The sequence below is a fragment of the Ptychodera flava genome, chromosome 2, assembly GCF_041260155.1.
Source record: "Ptychodera flava strain L36383 chromosome 2, AS_Pfla_20210202, whole genome shotgun sequence".
In the NCBI taxonomy this organism is placed as follows: Eukaryota; Metazoa; Hemichordata; class Enteropneusta; family Ptychoderidae; genus Ptychodera; species Ptychodera flava.
Genome location: NC_091929.1, coordinates 18,785,860 through 18,805,202, shown reverse-complemented (window position 1 = coordinate 18,805,202; position 19,343 = coordinate 18,785,860). Strand labels below are relative to the sequence as shown.

Below are 19,343 nucleotides of genomic sequence, written 5' to 3'. Positions count from 1 at the left end.
TATAAATCGGAAATGTTCCACACGGACAAACATGATTGATGTAAGAAAGAGAAAATAATAGCCTACAGCACTTTGAGGTTATATTCTATGTTACACACCATACCACACATTGAATGGCTTTGGTTTTAGATTGACTTTGGTAAAGGAGACAAGTCCGGTAGTCTACGGTTAAGCCTTTATTAAAAAACCAACGTTTCGACCACACACAGGAGGTCTTCTTCAGGGTCTAAAATAATAACATGAGCGGATAAAAAGGATTAAAATAAAAAACCAACAACGATACAACACAGTAAAATGAAAAGAGAGATATTGCGTACCGAGATGTAAAAGTAAAGCTGGGCTTTGCGCGTATCATGGGAAATGTAAAATCAATAAAGCAAGTGTAAAAGATATGTAAAATCAAAAGCGGGATTCAAACATGTAATAAAAAGTGAAGGCAAAACGAGATATTGACAGCAAACTGGTGTCTTGAAAGCAGTATGAACGAAGAAAAAACTTACAATACTGGAGAGCTGTAAAAGCCGATCGCACTATGATGGTGAGAAAAGGCGAATGACAAAGCCTAACAAAGTACTCCCTAGAGTGGAGAAAATGATACATGAAAAGGTGGCTCCATAGGTAAGTGAACAGAGATAAGATGGCGTGCAAATCTGGTGTATGTTCTACTAATCTTTTCTGTTAATGCCGTTGGACATAAGGTGTCGAGTTCTTCAATTATTTTGAGTTCCATTGTTTTCTGATACTGTCTTTTTCGAAAATATTTTGCAGAGTGCAGTGAAAAGAAAGTGACGAATGCTATGACCAGGACTGTTAAAATGTTCCGCTATAGGGGTATTTTTGTTTGTTCTTATACTATATAGATGTTCGTAGATGCGTTTACGAAGTTCGCGTTTGGTTTCCCCGATGTAAAGAAGATGACATTTTTTGCAAGTTATGACATAAATGAGGTTGCGAGTTGAACAATTCATGTTGCCAGTGATGGAGATTGATTTGTCAGTGAGGTGGTTGTGAATGCGGCCATTGTCTGAAGATTTCATGAATTTGCACTGGTTGCATTTATTGCACGGTTTGCATTGTCCGGTATTATTCTGAGCGGGGTCTTTGGTCTGGTTGACTTTAGCTTGGACTAACAGTTTCTTGAGGTTGGCTGATTGACGGTATGCTATGACAGGTGTTTCCTTGAAGACTTTGCTGGTGGCCTGGTTTGACTGAAGTATGTTCCAGTGTTTACGGATATTGATGGTATGTGTGGAAGGGTAGGGTTGTATTCAATGACGAATGGTATCCTTTTGTGGGTTGTGGGTTTGATTGAAGAGGTTGGCTGAATGAGCTTGCTTCTGTTGATATTTTCGGCTTTCTTGATAGCATCGGAGATGGTACGGGGTTTGTAATTTCGTTTGATAAGGTGGTTTTTCAATTTGGTAGCCTCCGTCTGGAAAAGATCGTCATTCGAACAGATACGTCTGTATCGAAGGGACTGGCTCCAGGGTATTGCCTGAAATGTGTGGCTTGGATGACACGAGGTCGTCCATAGATATGAATGTTTGTCTGTGGGTTTGTTGTAAACTGTAGTTTCAATCTTGTCCTCGGTGAGTGTCATCAGTGTGTCCAGGAATGAAATCTGTTTGTCACTGTATTCCAGGGTAAACTGTAGAGTGGGGTGGACAGAATTACAGTATTGGTGAAATTGTTTAAGTTGGTCTAGACCATGTTGCCACATAAATCTGACGTCATCGATGAACCTTTTCCAGTTGTCTGGTGCCGGTGTGTAGTTTTCCAGAATTTGCCTTTCTAATTTTCCCATAGTGATATTGGCATATGATGGGGCGACTTTGCTACCCATAGCAGTACCGCTTATCTGTAGATAGTATTGTCCATTGAATTCAAAGTAGTTTTTGTGAGAATAAATTGTAGCATCTCACAAATAAGTTCGGGATTAACTGTCATGGTATTGTTCTCTTCTATCATTCCTTGACTGCCTGAATGCCGTAGCTGTGTGGAATATTGGTGTAGAGTGACACCACATCCATGGTAACTAAAATGGCGCCCTCTGGTGGTGAAATGTGTTGCAGATCTTGCAGGTGGTGAGTGGTGTCTTTAATGAAAGACGGTAGCGATCTTACAATAGGTTGAAGGTGAAAATCGACAAAGGTGGCCATAGGGGTGGTGATCGAGTTGCATTGTGGAATGATAGGTCTGAGAGGGGTGTTTTGTTTATGAACTTTTGGGAGCCCATAGAAATGTCCCGCAGATGGTTCTTTGGGAAACAGTTTCTTGGCCGTGTCATTAGTAATCCAGTTTTTTTGTAGCCATCGTCGGATCTTGGTTTGCAGTTCTTTTGTGTATATTTCGGTGGGGTCTTGGTCTAGGGTTTGATAATAGTTAGTATTATTAAGGTGTTCCAAGCATTTATTGATGTAGTCCTGCGTATCCATGACAACAATACCGTTACCTTTATCCGCTGCTTTGATAGTTATTGCATTGTTGTTTCGTAGTTGTTTTATGGCTAAACGTTCGTCGGGATCGATGTTGTCATATGTTTGACGCCAGTTGTCTTCGTTAACGATGTCTTGCTCAACAGCAGAGAGGAAAGCTTCCAGAGTAAGATTTTCACGTTGGTTTTTTAATAAAGGCTTAACCGTAGACTACCGGACTTGTCTCCTTTACCAAACTCAAGATACCCTATTTCAAGTCCATGTCTCTGAACTGGTACATCCTCTTTGTAGTTGGACTGAGTGCAGTTTCTCTCCTAACAAACTCTTTGGTTTTAGATTGACTTTTAGACGTTATATATAACATAGAACAACGGCAAAAACTATGATTTTGACCCAAAATCGCGATAGCCCCCTTTTAAAAGATTGTGTATTACGCACGTTGTATGAGATGTTGTGCTCATGTTACTGGCGGTCCTCTTATAATGGGCCGTTAGTTTTATGATCATCCTCGCAAATGTTTCATAGGAACCTAAAAAATATTCCTTTCAATTTTGCCATGTCCATTAAACAGATGTTCATCATCGTGTACCTACAAAGTAACAACGTGCATCACACGATTAGTACTAGTTTGGGATGCTTGTATTGTGAACATGTCGTTTTAATTTACAAATGTAAGCTCATCTGTTCTCCTTTTTAAATTTAACACTTGTTTTTATGACTTATTTGTAATATATAGCTATAAGGCACCCAACAGTTGTTAGAAATATAAAGTATAAAGATCTAATTTTCCCAAAATAGTTCTAATCCTGTTACTATAAACTTTAACTATTGTCTTTCATGGTAACATTTAAAAAGCTGTTGTTAATTTGCCAAAATTGGAATAGAGGAACAAACCAGCTGAACTTAACATGAACATTCGCCACTGTACTAAGTGTAAACTACGATACGGAAAATTTATTTTCACAAAAATAACCCTTAAGGAGTCTACGAATGCTGCAGATCATCTGAGTAGTACTAAATTTTGAGACATTTGTCCCGGAGACCCCTTTTACCTTAAGTTAACCATGTTCGAAAAGGTATCACATCGAAGGATACATCAGTCTAATTAAACATCATGTCTATTTAACATCAGGTTACACCCCGGACACTGACTCTGCATGAAGATGGTATACCTGGAAATATAACTATGTATGCTACAGTGCCAATGGACTGTGAAATCAAGTTGGTCGCCTGGAGAAGTAAACTTTAAATATGTTGCTCTTTCAAAAAATACGATAATATCAGGCTATAAACTAGATTTGAACTAATTTTGGAGAATTGGAACTTCATATTTTTCTCGAAGTGTTAGGTGCCCTTGTGCTGAATGTTGCAATATTACAAAATACCCCTAAAACAGGTAAATATAACTTAAAAAGAAATGCAAATGAGCTTATATTATTAGATTAAGCAGATATTAGTTCACTATCCAATTATACCGAATTAATTCCAATCGTGTTCATAGCTAACCGACTACAAATGATATACTGAAATGTTGAATGAATATTTTTTCAAGATTATCGCGAACGGGCAGAAATTGTGATGGATAAATGCAATGTCCAAATCGAACACGAGTCATATGATGTTAAGAAAATCGTCAAGCTGTTCTCCGTGCATGACTGTCAGACAGAATCAGGAGGACGAACAGTTCCTATAGAAATCATCCCAAGTGCAGACTGTTCAATACCACCAGACGAAGATTACACAGACATGATAAAGGTAATCAGAGTGTCTTGTTTCCCCTCACAAGTGATAATATGTAGCAGCTCCTTTGCCAATGACTAAAATGATCCCTAGCAGACTATTTGTTGCTTCAGGTATTTTACATAGGGTACTGCGTAATCCGCAATTGCACATTGAAATATTTTTTTCAGGAAGTTAATAGCAACGACAGCGAATTTCAGTATTGTTGGACATTATGAGCTATGTTTGCTATTTTTCTCTCTTACAAGATTAAAACTTTAGATACAAGTTGTGGACATTGCTCTGGAACAGGTGATCCACATTATACCACCCTTAACGGGTTGTAAGTATTCTATCTATGATATCAATAAAGATAAAAAGCAGATTGTAGTGTAAACAATAAACTTATAAAAATACCACTTTCCATACGGCAAAAACTAATCGACGATCTTACCCTAAGTAGTTCCATGTTTACGTGCATGCTGTACATTTAAAGCGAGCACCTTTGTTGTTCTACAGTATCTAAGTATTTTAGTCCATATGGACATGTCTGTTTCATGAAGGGGTCCTACTGGTTTAAGTGCACAAACAGTATAACCGCGCAAAGAATTTCGTAATATAAGACGATATTCATGAGAAGATGTTCTAATGAGACAAACACATGTACAATTAAAGATATATAAAATGAGAGAGGAAACTATGTAAAACGAAAACAGACAGAAACCTGCAATTGGATATAGAAATATGCAAATTCACCCACAGACGCAGACACATGCATGCATACGTATGTATGTGCATAACAGCAGGGTCCCCTACTAATACCTTTCAACTAATTCTATTCATCAGACGCTACGATTGGTATGGAATCGGTGACATCGTATTAGTCAAAAGCAGATCAAATTTCTTTGAGGTTAGTCGAACAATGATATATTTTGGAAGACTAAGAGCTGTAATGCAAAGATGAAAAATGTGTTATCACAGCGATTCTTGGTACCTTAGAATTTACTTTAATAATACAATGGTTTAACATGTGAAATTTGTTCAATTTTGCATCAACAATATGAATCTGCTGATCGCCGTGACTTTCTGCCATATTAGGTTCATGTGAGAACTTGGCAATGTTTCAAAGGAGTTTCTTGTCACTGTGGCGTCGTTGTTCGATGGAGGCAGGACGTTATTTCCATCGATATGTGTTACGGACCCATAGGACGGACTGCACCTCATGTGAAAAAATTGAGCTCCGAAAGGTTATCGAAGGGATTGACCATAACACGTGACAGAAGTGGTGCAGTTTTTACCGTATGTACTGAATGTTTACCTTTTCCTAAGATATTATAATCAATGTTAAACTTGTTTTACTATTAAAAGTAGCGCCTTGTTGCCTTTAATAATTTCATTAATTGTCTGTTATGTTTCCAATTCATTATTTATAATGATATTTTACCTGCTGAGCCTGTCTCGGGAAACAAGAGTTAGAGAAACCTTGTTGTTTTCAAGGAGACACTCATATTTTAAGAAATTTTTTCTTCGAAATATTGAGGCACGGAATTTTGTAACTATACATTGGCAACATGCATACTAATGTGAAAGTCTACAAATTATGTTGGTAAATTATATCACGTTAAGCCTGAAAGTGAAGGCCTTTTACTGTGACTAACATTCCTTCCACCGGTTTTTTTCTCTTCTAGATAATCATGCCCTCAGGAACGACCGTATCTACCGATGCTTGGGGTTGGGGTATAAACGTCTTTGTCGACGTCGTGGGCGATATGATCGATAATTTAGAAGGATTATGTGGTTCCTTCGACGATGACTCCAATAACGAAAACATGACGCCGAATGCCTGGAGGTATTAGTCACATAAAATACAGTAAGATGAATCGAACTAAAAAGAAAAGCCTTTGGATCTGTAAATTTTCCTTTTGGAAATGTACTCAGAAAATGAGCGAAAAAACAAATACCACAGATCAAAGCTGAAAGTAAATTACGCGTGTAAATACCTACAATTACCGCTCTGAGCAGTTTCACGGGGCACAAGCACTATGAAACATTAAACAAATTGACCAGATGCACACCGTTGTCCACTGTAAACGAAACCTGTATTTATTTAAGTATCTGAGATACAATGAAGTAGGCCAAAGGTCATGCAAGGTTATCTTAGGACTGCATGAGACCTGAGAACTGAAACAAAACAACCCTTCAAATCGTCTCTTACTAGTCTAGACGAAATCCACAATAATTCGTTCCGCCTGTCCGTACGTGCGTTAGGAGCCTTTTCTCACACATGCCCTCGCCGATTTATATTTAACTAAGTATGAGGACAAGGCATGCACGTGGATTTATTTTGTCATCTGTTCCGTTAACACACGCCAGTCATAACTTGAAAACCGTTGGTCTGCAGGTCATGCGAATAGTTGCATAATTAATGGTTATTTGCATATTTAGCAATTTTTGTGCACTTTGCTGTGTCTCGAGAATTGCTTGACAAATTTGATGCTGTGCAGGCACTCAAGAGCTCATTTGCATAACCTACGAAATATTTTTTACTAGACCATAATCATAATTCTCTGCACTTAATTACATCAGACCTCTTGGGCATATTTATCATACTCAGATTAGGTTATGCTGTAAGTCTTATAAGCGTGATTTGCTGATGAATGGCTCATATGCATATTCAATAAATATCTCTCTTTAGGCTATATACCATACTGAATGCACGGATTTTGACAAACCTTACGTCTACTTATCTGTGCAATTGATAGGCAAGACACTCTAATTATAAGCTCATTTGCATATATAATGGCTTTCTGTAATAAAGCCAGATAATATAGTTGTCTTAACCAGATAAAATAGTTAAGATAATTGAGATTGCGAGCGTGAGTGCTTCATTAACTTTACAAGGCGTGGAGAAATCGCAATAAGAAAAATGTAACAACTTAGCCCGGTTAATGAACCACTCTGCTTTGAGAGTAGGGATTAGGTCGGGCGGTTCTGTCAATTCCTTCTCTGCTAGCTGACCGTATGCCGTATGTTGTGGGTTCGAAACCTGATTGAAGACACCGTATATACCGCTTATAAATGTCGAAGTCAACGTCGATTTTGATCAAGTGTCTACCATTAATTGATTATATTTCGCCCTTGCTACATTGGATGACATATTCCGTCTGTCCAACGCTATTTCTCAGACATGACGAGGCCTGTTTGTTTCGAATTTGGTATAATTACAACAAATAGTGACGTACATATTTGTAAAAATTAATTTATCATCTAATTCAATATAACCACCGGCAGGGCACATTGTGCAAAGAGCTATAATTAACGTACCCTGACTGATTTCAACCGAAGTGAGGCATAAAGACGGTAGCCCATAATTTATCAACGCATTCCGTTTGTTTTGTGACAAAGTTTAGTAAGGGCAGTTGATAGCAATTTCGTTTTAATATTTGTGAGCTGGCAGCCATGACTCCGACATTACTTGACTGATTTCTATCATACTTTGCAACAGGACAGAGTAACCTGACATTCAGATGCAATTCAGTTTATCTCAAATACAATTCAATATTGCAGTCTTACAGCAATTGTTTTATATTTGTCCTTCCAGGCCATAACTAAGACATGACTGTGCCTGTTTCATCAAATTTGGCTCAAGAACATACTGCTATGACACACATCTGCATGTTATCATGTTTTGCAATATCATCAAACATGTAAACTTGATAGCTATTTAGTTGTTATTTTTATCAGTGTTGCGTTAGTGCCAAGATATGCTTAGGCAGTTCTGTCTTTTGTAACGCTTGTAATTCAGGAAATGTCAGTTGCGGTATTAGTCTGGACCGTTGTATTCAGTTTAGTGAAATTGTTGTCATCTTAAGGCTACTGTGTTTAAATTATTGTCAGGTTGGAGCAATTACTTAAACACACCGAGGCCATTTTTATTTAACTTCCCCCAAAGACAAGATGTTTTGACTGTATATACCTTTCCTTATCAGTCAGACATTCTAATTGGTGTATTAGTTAGACTACATTTCAGCTACATCTTATCAAATCATCTAAATTACGACGGGAACTGTGTCATTTATAATGACTTGTTTTATCATGATAAATCCATAGCCTTTTTGGTCTGTTTATATTTAGCATTTACGTTATGGTGGAATTGATTACAACAGTCGACGGTATCGATTGTGGTGTGCTGACCATGACAGACTCGTGTATAAGCCTGCTTTTTCAAAAACACATTTAACTAATTATCTTACAGTCAGGCCAATTGTACGGACAGATATATCAAACATTTGCACTTTATACAGTGGCCTTCTTACATGCTTTCACGCTCATGGGATTTGCTGTTATCTTTGTTATCAAAGAGTCAGTGGTGGAGATAGCCTGTTTAACAAGGTGCCCAACTTTTCATCGGATGAACTTTATGAAGATCAGTACTGTGGCTGTTTTGCAGCTAGCGATAGCTGTTCATATCAAAATCATGGGAAACCGAAACCTATCTCTTCGGCAGTTGATATAACCGACCAAGTTGATGGAACGAATAATGCACGGTATGGCATAACAGTTTCTGCAACAACATTATGCACCATCTAATACCACATGATACCATATGATATGATATTTTAAGTTGAACTATTGTTCCAAGAGTTTTCTGACCTTTAACGTAGAGAATATGACACACATTCGTTAAAAAGTGAATTATTTTCATTGACCGATTACATGTCATTAACATTTGATAAGTGTCCTAACGAGAATAGTCGTGGTGACAATTTTACTGGCAGTATTGTGCGATAATGTGTTTGGTGCATCGTTTATATATCATCAGTTCTTTCATTGACAGACGGAAGAGAGCCACTGAAAACAACGAGGTGTCCTGGTATTCCTACACACCAGATCCTGACTTCGTTCCTTCCAATGCAACATGGCCGACGCCAAGTGGCATCACAGAGAAGCAGGCACGTGATTTGTGCAAGTCTGCCGTGCTGAACTCAACAGCAGCAGATACATGTGCACAGATCATCGGCGATGGTTTATTCACAGGTGTCGAAGGATGCGTCGAAGACATCAAAGTAAGGAGAATAGTTTATTCTATTGTAAATTGTCATAGCGCTGAAGAACAACTTTCTCAAGTTCGTTCTTGGGTTCTAGTATATATAAGTTGCAGCGTTTGATGTTGTCCTCTACAATCAAAGGAAATAAGGACTGTGTGACATAATAGCTGTAAGTTGTTTCTATATGACCAGCATTGATCAAAACCAGTGAATATTGTTCATTGAGAAATTTTCCAAACATGGATAAGCAATTTATAATGTAAGGAAAACCCGCCCTTTGGTGGACTCATTAATCGTTACTGTTTACCTGAAACTGAAAAAATGCTTTCCGTGATTATTAGAGCTGGTCATTTGTCAGCGTTGCCTATAATCATGTGCGTTTATTTTCATGTAAAATTTTCACGACACTAATTCCTTCATTAATTTCCATATACAGCTTACTGATAGTACCGAGTGGATAGTAAATGCAGTCTCTGAGATGCACTATTTATGTACGGCAGAAGCACTGAAGAACATCTCCCTCTCCGAAATAAGTAACTAGAAAAGCTAATTATCGTATAGAATCCATTACCTCTAATAACAAATATATCAACCACATTCAGATGACTCAAACACATTTATAAATGTTGCAAATCGAGCCAATTTCAGATTACATCTCGACACATATTGTCTCATATACTAATAGAACATCTGAAGTTGAAGGTATTTAGTCACAATGTTATCCCCTATGTCATGTCAAATTAATGATTGTGAGAGACAAGTACTAAATCATAAGAAAACACGATTGGAACTAATTTGGGATAATTGTATGGTTAAGTAATGTCGATTTAATCTACAAATATTATCTCATCTGCTTTCCTTTTTATATTACACACTTGTTTTTATGAGTAATTTGCGATATTGCAACATTAAGCTATATGGCACCTAACTCTTTTGAGAAATTTGCAAAATATGAAAATCCGATTATCCCAAATTAGTTCCAATCGTGTTAAAGCCTTATGAGGATGCAGTATCATGTATACACCTTTCAAAAGGTTTTACAAATGGAAAAGTAATTCCAGTCACATTTTTGTGGTCCTAGGTGAGAATAGTACAGACTACAGGTTGCCAAGCTTTCTCCTGGAGTTTAATTGCCCAAGACTGTGCAGTGGTAATGGGGAATGTGCTCACGGAACTTGCAATTGCCAGGATGGTAAGGGTGCATCTATAACAAGGCACATATTATTTAACAAATCTCTCAAGTCGTGAATGAAGTTTGTACCAACGTTTTTTGCCCTTGTTTTCTAAATTGAACAGATATTTCATCTTGTACATAAAAGCAATTTGACGGATAGTAGTGAGTTCATATTTTGTTAACACTTCAGCTGCTAGAAGAAGAACACCCATTTAAAAAAAAAGCACGACCAATTAACTTTTACGTACGGGTTCAACAAAGAGAAAATGAAAAATGTCATATCGTTATTCAGCTGTGAAGCGTAATTTTATTGAATATTTGTGACATAATTTAAAACTGCGATTTAAGAATAATCGTACGACAATCTGTGTATGACAGTTAATTTGACTTCATTTACCAATACTGGCTAGGAAGCGCGCTGCTTGATTAATTGTCAACAAATTTTCAATTTAAATATTCCTAAGTGATCAACTAAATAACATTTTATGAACCTTGTGGTAAAGATAACTTCACCAGTAATTCATTTTAATCGCACTGCCTTTTTAGGCTATATATCAGCTTTTCTAAATGATTACTGATATTTGATGTTTCTGCTTCACCTTTCAAAAGAAGTTAAAAAACGTTTGTCTTTGATCTTGTTTTGCACTCGTTGTTTGTCACTTGTTTTAACTTGCCTCTCTGTCCTGTGACCACTTTCTTTTTACTAAAACCCTTGTGGTAGTGCGGATGTATTTTGTTTAACTTGCATCAAATCTGAGTTTGAATTTCAAATAAATAAATAAATAAATAAACAAATAAATAAATAAATAAATCAAAAATATGAAACAAGAGGTACAAGTTGTTGCTTGGCAACAACTAGCATTTTAAATCCTGCAAAATCGTACCAGCTGCCAATTATAGTGATTAATATGGCAATAGATCAACCAAGCCGGTGATTTCCATGGGCGGGAAAAATTCTGACGCAAAACGAAATTGTTAGTTAAGTCGACAAAAAGACAAACTATGAAAGATCACAACAACATTGTAACCGTATGATACAACTTTGAATTTTATACATTCATGCCACAAAGGTGTGTATTCTGTATCGAAGATCATCTTGAAATCATTTTAACAGAAGAAAGTACAAATACAAATGATGCAGAGAGAAAAGTATGTTGTCATAATTTTTGCGTGCGTGGTTTTCATCTTGCTGAAATGAATATTGTTATGCTTACAGGGTTCTCTGGCGCCGACTGTACCATTGAACTATCTCGACCACCTGAGATATGGTATATACTTCATCATGAGGAGGGACTTTGTGATATCAGACAGGAGGACTGCTCTTTGCTCAGTGTCATTGGAGAAAACTTCTTAGATTCCGAGGATCTTGTCTGCTCATTCAGTGAAGTAAGGATTTACCGACATATTCTAAAACTACAGATTTTATGATAAAGAACTTAACTTGCACGTTCTTGAAAAAATAAATAGTTTCCACTTCTCTACTATGTACGCGCTATTTAGCACTTGTAAGCGACTACTTTCCAAAAGTGAAGGACTGTATGTATGTATGTATGTATGTATGTATGTATGTATGTATGTATGTATGTATGTATGTATGTATGTATGTATGTATGTATGTATGTATGTATGTATGTATGTATGTATGTATGTACGTACGTATGTATGTACGTAGGTATGTACTTATGTACGTAAGTACATACGTAGGTTCGTACGTAGACGTACTACGTACGCACGCACGCATGCATGCATGCTCGTATAATTATGCCGGTAGGTAGGTCAGTACACGCACATACGTTTTTAGGAATGCATGTGTGATAATTTGATTTAATTTTGATCCAGATCACAAATAAAAGCGACAATAATTATGACACGACAGTTAAAGTGGTTACCATTGAAGCAGCACTAATGAGTTTTCGCGAAGTGTCGTGCAACCTCAATCTCGAAATGCTTACGTCGGGAGATCCAGACGTGACCAGAGGCGTGACAGCAAGATCGATCATGGTAAATGTAAGCAATGACAGAAGTTTAAGTGCAAGCAATGGGTTGCAACTCACAGTCATTGACTCCAAATGTCAAGAATGCACTGAAGTTGAAGAGTGTCGGTTAAAGGTCAGTATTGTATTATAACGTCATTTGAAAATGTCTGTGAAGGCTATCCCAATAGGGTCAAATATAATGAGTTGTTTAGTGTATTAAAGAGGCACTCCCATTTGGTTACATTTATAAAACACATTTTTTTAATGCCAACGGTCGATATTTGACGTGGCGACTGCGAACGGATCGCGAGATATCGATAAAAACATGTCATTTCCCGAGCGTATTTTTTACATCCCGAAGTTTCTGATTATGACCCGAAATCCCCCGAAGGTTTGTTGTTGTGCTGATGGACGATATTCTAGGGAGTCCAAAAACGTTCGAATGACGCTCACTGTGAAGACTTTATATACATCATCATGCCTTTACCTAAGGTAATTTTTTTTAAAACTTCTCCTTAGTATTAGTCGTTTTCATTATTCTCAATCAGCTGTATTAGATTTTTAACCAATACCATATAGATATCAGTTTTTACGTGTAAAGTATTAGCCACCAGTGATGACTACATTTTATCGTCTGCCACACGGTTACGCATGGTTCGATACATAGCGGCCGCCACGTGGTATGCGTCTGCATACCACGCGGCGGCCGCTATGTATCAACCAAACGTAACTGTGCTGGTCACCTATGCGAATTCTGGTGGAATCAGCAAACTTTGTTTTTCGTTTTTTGCCGAGTCAGTGAGACTCGGCTTTCTCCCACGGGACATGACCGATCACCGACGCGAGTGGTACTGTGGCGTACAGCAGCGTCAGCGTAGACTCGTACTCCATAGCTTAATTGACAATGGCCCCAGTGCCGAACGTTCGATGTTCGGAAGCTGAATTTAGGTGGGCCACCGGAATTCAAACTTTTACTTTTTTGAGGACATGTTTTTATCGATATCTCCTGATCCGCGCGCAGTCGCCACGTCAAATATCGACCGTTGGCACTAAAAAAATGTTTTTTAAAAATGTTACCAAGTGGGAGTGCCACTTTAAGTAGCGGTATTCTACAACACTCGTTGTTAACCTAAAGATAGAGACCGATCATGACCAGTAAATTTGCGACTTTGTAAAATGGATCGGCGTTTTTACTTTGTGTACTTTATTACAACAAATTAACACCTTTGCCATTTTTTAATAGAAGTGTTCAGATAACCTGAATTTTCATTCTTTTTGCAAAAGAGGAACTGAATAGTCATAGTATATACATGTATTTATTTGACGAAAACAAATGTGTCAAACAGCTGAGCTGACCATATATGCAAAGTGGTCAAGAAATATGAAGTAGAAGTTCACCTTTTATTGTTTTAGGTCTGTATTGAAAGAGATTCTTGACTGAATTGACAAGATAGCTTAAATAGATAGAAAGTGATATTTAAGATAAAACGCTTCCAGGAACCAACACTGCTTCCAACAAATTCTTCGTTCTGCAGAAAACACATTCATAAATCTAATGATGAAGGATCGGGGGCAAAACGACTATCTCATAAAAGTTCAAATTTTTACTACTGGTTGGTGGGATTCTTTAATATTTGCGATCATGATACATGTTCCTGAAGCGATACATTCAGCTCTCAAAAACTTATAATGATTTGATGGGGCACTATGAATAATCTGTATTGGCCATGTAGGGATGCAACTTTGTTACACTTTCACATATGGAAAGACAAATACCATTGTCCCTTTTCGCCCTTCGTCCAGGAATCGTCTTGTTCCATAAATGGTCATTGCTTCGCAGAAGACGAGTTCCATCCGTTCGATACAGCCAAGCAATGCAAACCAGACGAGGACCCTTTCAAGTGGACCATACTTAGTGAACCTGAACAAGGTCTCAATATTTAACTTTTTTCAAATTTGAAAAAAACGCAATAAATACCTAAGGTTTTGAATCCTATTGTATAATTAACAAGTGTTAGACATGCATTTCTTGGCATTACATAAGAAAAAATGCCGTAAACAACGAGGCATCGTTTAGCTTTCGATAGAATTGAAACAATATACTCCTTTTAACATTACTGTCATACTTGATATCTCATAGATGCATACATAGACTTATAGATGCATAGATAAATACATAGATCGATACATTGATAGATAGAGACATACATACATACATACATACATACATACATACATATATGCAAAGGAAGTTTTGACAAATACCTTATTAACTCTTGTTGTTTCAGCGAATTAGACGCCCAATTGGCTTATATTAACTTACTCTACCTATTTGCTGTCTCCCATTTTCAGACAAAGATACTAGAAGATCTTTCATCCGAAATATTGCCATTGGTGTTTGTGTGTCAGTCGTGCTCGTAATAGTTGTCCTGATCACCATCATCTGTTTCGCAAAATGGTGGCGCCAACACAATTAGTAGAGAAAAAGGTATATGATGCAGCGTTCTCCAGAGTTTGAAAAAAACAGAGTGGTAGTTACTTTCTACAACAATACAATATTCACATGTTCTTTTGAAGTGAAAAATATTCTTTTGTGTGTTTGATAATGTATGAATAGATAGCTAAAACACAAAGTGGCGTTTCCCATCCTTATATAGAGATCGCTGTTATGAACTTCTGTGTGGTAACGTAGGAGCTAAAGATTTGATTTCAACTCCAGAAATGTCAATATTTAACATTACACAATTCACCCTCTTTCGAAAGTATTGAAAAGGTATCACTATTTGTAGGTTATCAAAATCAATGTACACAGTTAGAAATTCATTAAAACAACAACTTTAAACATTATGTTATACAAGATATTTAAAAATAAGAAATGACGAACTGTGTTCATATTCAGTCTCGCACAACGTACACTCTCTTCATATACATACTGTGTAAGTGTATAAAGAGAGTGTACGATGGGAAAGAGTTGCATCGGGTCAAATAATGATAGCGTCCTTGTAGTGTTTCTTAGGACATCTGCATTACGTTTGCAACAACAACAACAACAACAGCAACAACAACAAAATAGTTATGTTCATTGAATTGTATTTGTCAACAACAACAATAGCAAAAACTAACACGACTGATATAACGAACATAAACAACAACACAAACAACAATAATAACAACAACAATAACAACAACAACAAAAACAACAAAAACAACAACGACAATAACAACAAGATAACTGGACCCCTGTGACGTTTGTCTGATTTGTTGCAAGGTACAGTGCATAGGGTTTTCATTCTTAAACATGAGCATGATGAGTTTTTTTAAATAATATTCTCTTGAACATAACAACTTTTTGTAATCCCATCGTCGTCATGCAATAATCCGCTGACAACTTCTTGACACGTCTTATTTTTGTGGTACTTATACGGAATTTTCATTATTCGTTCAGTAGTCTACAGCGAGAGAAGTACTGATTGGTTGAAAGAGAATACGAAAATGGAATTCAACAGCAAGACACTCAACAACATGGTAGCATATTACTTCTTGAAACAATTTACCTGTGATCGGTGACACAGTCGCCATCGTTTCTCCGTATAGATAAGTCAACAATAAAATACCCAATAAATGGCAAAAGCATGCAGTATGGTATAAAATCAGGAGATTTTAGCGCTTGAAATAGCATATTTGACATCTTACCGTAATGTATGCCTGAGACAAAAAAAGTAAAACGATATTATTAGTTTTACGTTCATCGCTACTTGTAGATTCTATAGATTTCAATGATAAATATTATCTTGAATGCGCTTTTGTGTAGAAATGTTACTCCTCACTATTATACCATATTTTTTGTTTTCTCGTCCAAACGAAATTCATTAAACAAATAAGACAACGTTCTGTTACCACTTTGAAATAACGAAGTATGATATGTTTTGTAAAATGAAAACATATACCATCAACACGATTGGAACTAATTGGGATAATTTGATTATGAAGTTATGTCGGTTTAATCAGTAAATATAAGCTCATCTGCTTTTCTTGTTCAAGCTATGTTGTTTTTATGAGTAATTTGTAATCTGAACATTATACTATAGAGCACCGAACACTCTTGGGAAATTTGAAAAGTATGAAGATCCAACTAACCCAAATTAGTTCCAATCGTGTTCATTAGATAGATACTGGAACAACTTCCCCAACTTTCAATATTTTGTAGACGGAGCACATCTAATTGTGGAAAGGATTATGTAATAACATGAGCTAAAACAAGTAGTGAGCATTTTACTTTCGATTGGATCTTCTATAGCTACGTTGGAAACTACCATATTAAATTGAGTGTGTGTATAATTCTCAAGAAATGTATCAGTAAATGTCGTGTCATTTTCACACCGCTCCTGTAACATGTTTTTGTGTCTTTTCGTGACATTTTGAGATTTACATTTAAGATATGTTTATTAGAATAGGAAAGATAAGTGCCTTGTAGGAATTACCATGTATAGATAAGATATTGTAAGATATTGTTGTAAAATGTTGAAATGTATATAAAATGATATGTGTTTGTTCATTTATAATTTGTAAGATGTTTGATAATTTGACACATCAGTAAATGCTTAATACCGGCTTGTAATTTTAATTATGATGCTTTCTAGTTAAACACAGGATAGCATATATCAACAGTATCATTAACATAATTTTATCAGTTGTATATAAATAGTTATGAAGAAACAGGATAGCTTACCAAAGACCCGATAAAAGTACTGAGGAGTAGGTGAAATTTGTGGTAAGGTTAGGTAAGGGCTACCATTTTTTAAAGTTTTACTTTGATACAAATACTACACAGTACTTAACTAATATATACTGTTTCGACCAATCATGGGATTTCCGCAGGTATTGCCTGTTTCATTATATCAAAGTAAGCTCACCTCCTTGAAAGGGAAACTATATTTACAATTTGTATAAGCTTTTGTGTCTTGAATCACAGTAAGAATTACCATATGGCCAGAGCTGTGGCAGGTAATTTTTTGGCCAGGCAGTGGATTGGTGGAAATAATTACCAAATCTTGGTTTGCTGACGTCAGAGGTGAGATATACTGGGTGTATTGTATCATGTAAGGCATAATTATCAAGACAGGAACCACTTTTTGCTTGGTCAGGGAACTTTTTGTGGTTAACTCACCTTTTATCTGGTCATTATTTTCCAAAAAATTCCTTCACTGCTTCATTGAATTCAGTTTATTTTTCAGTTTACGGCATTTATATTTGATTTGAGGCCTTCAAAAATTTTCAGATAATTTACACAGTGGCCCTAGACATGGCACTTAAATCACTTTTATACTTCAGCGTTAAACCGTCTTAACGAATGTTTTGTGTTTAATAGTCAAATTGAATGAATCAAAGAGCTTGGTTAGCATTTCTTCTTTTCATTTCCAGATTTCCTACATGATTGACACAAGATATAGTTTCTTCCGCACAATCATTGCATTTACGATAAGGGTAAGAGTATCATAAACAGATAAACAACATTGAAAATTTTTGGCTATCAAAATGACGGCCAGCTATATCACAGCCTGTTCTATTCAATGTAGTTTTACAAAACATTGAATTAGCTTTAACATATGATTCCCACCCTATGATGAAATACTTGCAGTTTAAAGCTAGAGTTGTGATTTTCTTGATGATAAAAGTTGATTATTGCAGAAGCGTTAATAAAGAAATTCATCAATTTTTGACAGTACAACTTCTGTATTTTGGAGGATGCTGCAACCTTGAAAATGTTTCTTCCCCATATACATGAGATTTCACAATAAAAAAACTTGTTATTGTGAAATTTGTAAAATATATATTGGTGAAAACCATTATTTGTTCCATATTCTGTTCTAAACTCAACTTGCCATTTAAAGTTTGATTCATTATGTTTTAAAAATCTAATTTTACACAAAACACTGTAAATTTATACTTGAGATTTGATCTTTAACCTTAGACCTCTGTGTTTTGCAGAGTATGTTGATCAGCAGATATCACCCTTTGTGTCACAATCATACAGCTTTAGTTTCACATCTGTATTCTGCTTAAGGTTTAACAGAGAGTAGCGCTAAACCATGGAGAGAAAACAAATTGTTATAATAACCTTTGAGAATTGAGGTTTAGTGATGTGACTCAGAAAACTTCTGTTGATATGTCATTCCCAGGATGCACTGCAACATTGTAAGCTCTGAAATTTCAATACAGTTCACTTATGTCTGCCTTTTATCATTGAAATATCACCTTTTTAATTTGACCAAACTAAACATTCGTAATTTCAGAGAAGCATTACACTCCACAGTGTAGGTTTTTCTGGATTTTTTGCTGTCAACTATTCACTCAACTGGAGTTTGGAGTCACTTCTTATCGAGTGAACTTTAACCCTCATTATGGTTTACTAATAGTTTGCATAAACTGTTGTTGCCAAGCAGTTTGATGAAAAGTGTCATGTCTGTCTCTTTTCGCAAACAAGCTGAAAATTTTAGAGGGTGTGAAATGCACTGCAAACGTGCAAGGCTCCATGACACAATTTTAATTCCATTTTCATGTTTCGAATTGTACCAACCATTTACCATCAGTAACTTGGTTTAGCTCCCGATTAACGTTGTTGTTATCTTTGGTATGAACAGTTGGGATCAAACTGGGAAAGTTAAGAATTAGAATAATAGCTGATTTGAAGTAACTTGGAACGATGCCAGACGAAAGTGATGCGTTGAAAAGTTGAGTAAGGAATGGTGCGAGCAGATCAATAGAATCCTTGAATGAACTTCGATGGCAACACGTCAAGGTCATCCAACATGGATGCAAGTAATGTACAGTTGGGAGTCGTCAGCAAAGAACATGGATTCTAAACCATACTTTTCTATGATGTCCTCGAGGGTGCTGTATACAAACTAACAAGTCATCGTTGATGACATAGTCCCCGCTTGTCCATTTTGTTATAATCTTTGGTGTCTAGGTAGCTGTGGTCTAGATAGCT

At 36.4% G+C, this 19,343-nt stretch overlaps 1 protein-coding gene across 2 annotated transcripts in view; it reads left to right on the top strand.

Annotated features, from left to right (window-relative positions):
• The window catches only part of LOC139147357 (von Willebrand factor D and EGF domain-containing protein-like), a 35,915-nt gene extending 17,839 nt beyond the window's left edge, over window positions 1-18,076 (top strand). For both annotated transcript variants that reach the window (XM_070718429.1, XM_070718420.1), the window contains 15 exons: window positions 3,568-3,673; window positions 3,988-4,190; window positions 4,424-4,497; window positions 5,001-5,064; window positions 5,253-5,453; window positions 5,843-6,003; window positions 8,516-8,701; window positions 8,992-9,220; window positions 9,639-9,735; window positions 10,284-10,394; window positions 11,593-11,762; window positions 12,216-12,485; window positions 14,156-14,282; window positions 14,705-14,840; window positions 15,801-18,076. In XM_070718429.1, the coding sequence (XP_070574530.1) occupies window positions 3,568-3,673; window positions 3,988-4,190; window positions 4,424-4,497; window positions 5,001-5,064; window positions 5,253-5,453; window positions 5,843-6,003; window positions 8,516-8,701; window positions 8,992-9,220; window positions 9,639-9,735; window positions 10,284-10,394; window positions 11,593-11,762; window positions 12,216-12,485; window positions 14,156-14,282; window positions 14,705-14,829 (2,124 nt within the window). In that variant the 3' untranslated portion in view covers window positions 14,830-14,840; window positions 15,801-18,076. The remainder of the gene's footprint in view (window positions 1-3,567; window positions 3,674-3,987; window positions 4,191-4,423; window positions 4,498-5,000; window positions 5,065-5,252; window positions 5,454-5,842; window positions 6,004-8,515; window positions 8,702-8,991; window positions 9,221-9,638; window positions 9,736-10,283; window positions 10,395-11,592; window positions 11,763-12,215; window positions 12,486-14,155; window positions 14,283-14,704; window positions 14,841-15,800) is intronic.
• The last annotated feature ends 1,267 nt before the right edge of the window (window positions 18,077-19,343 follow it).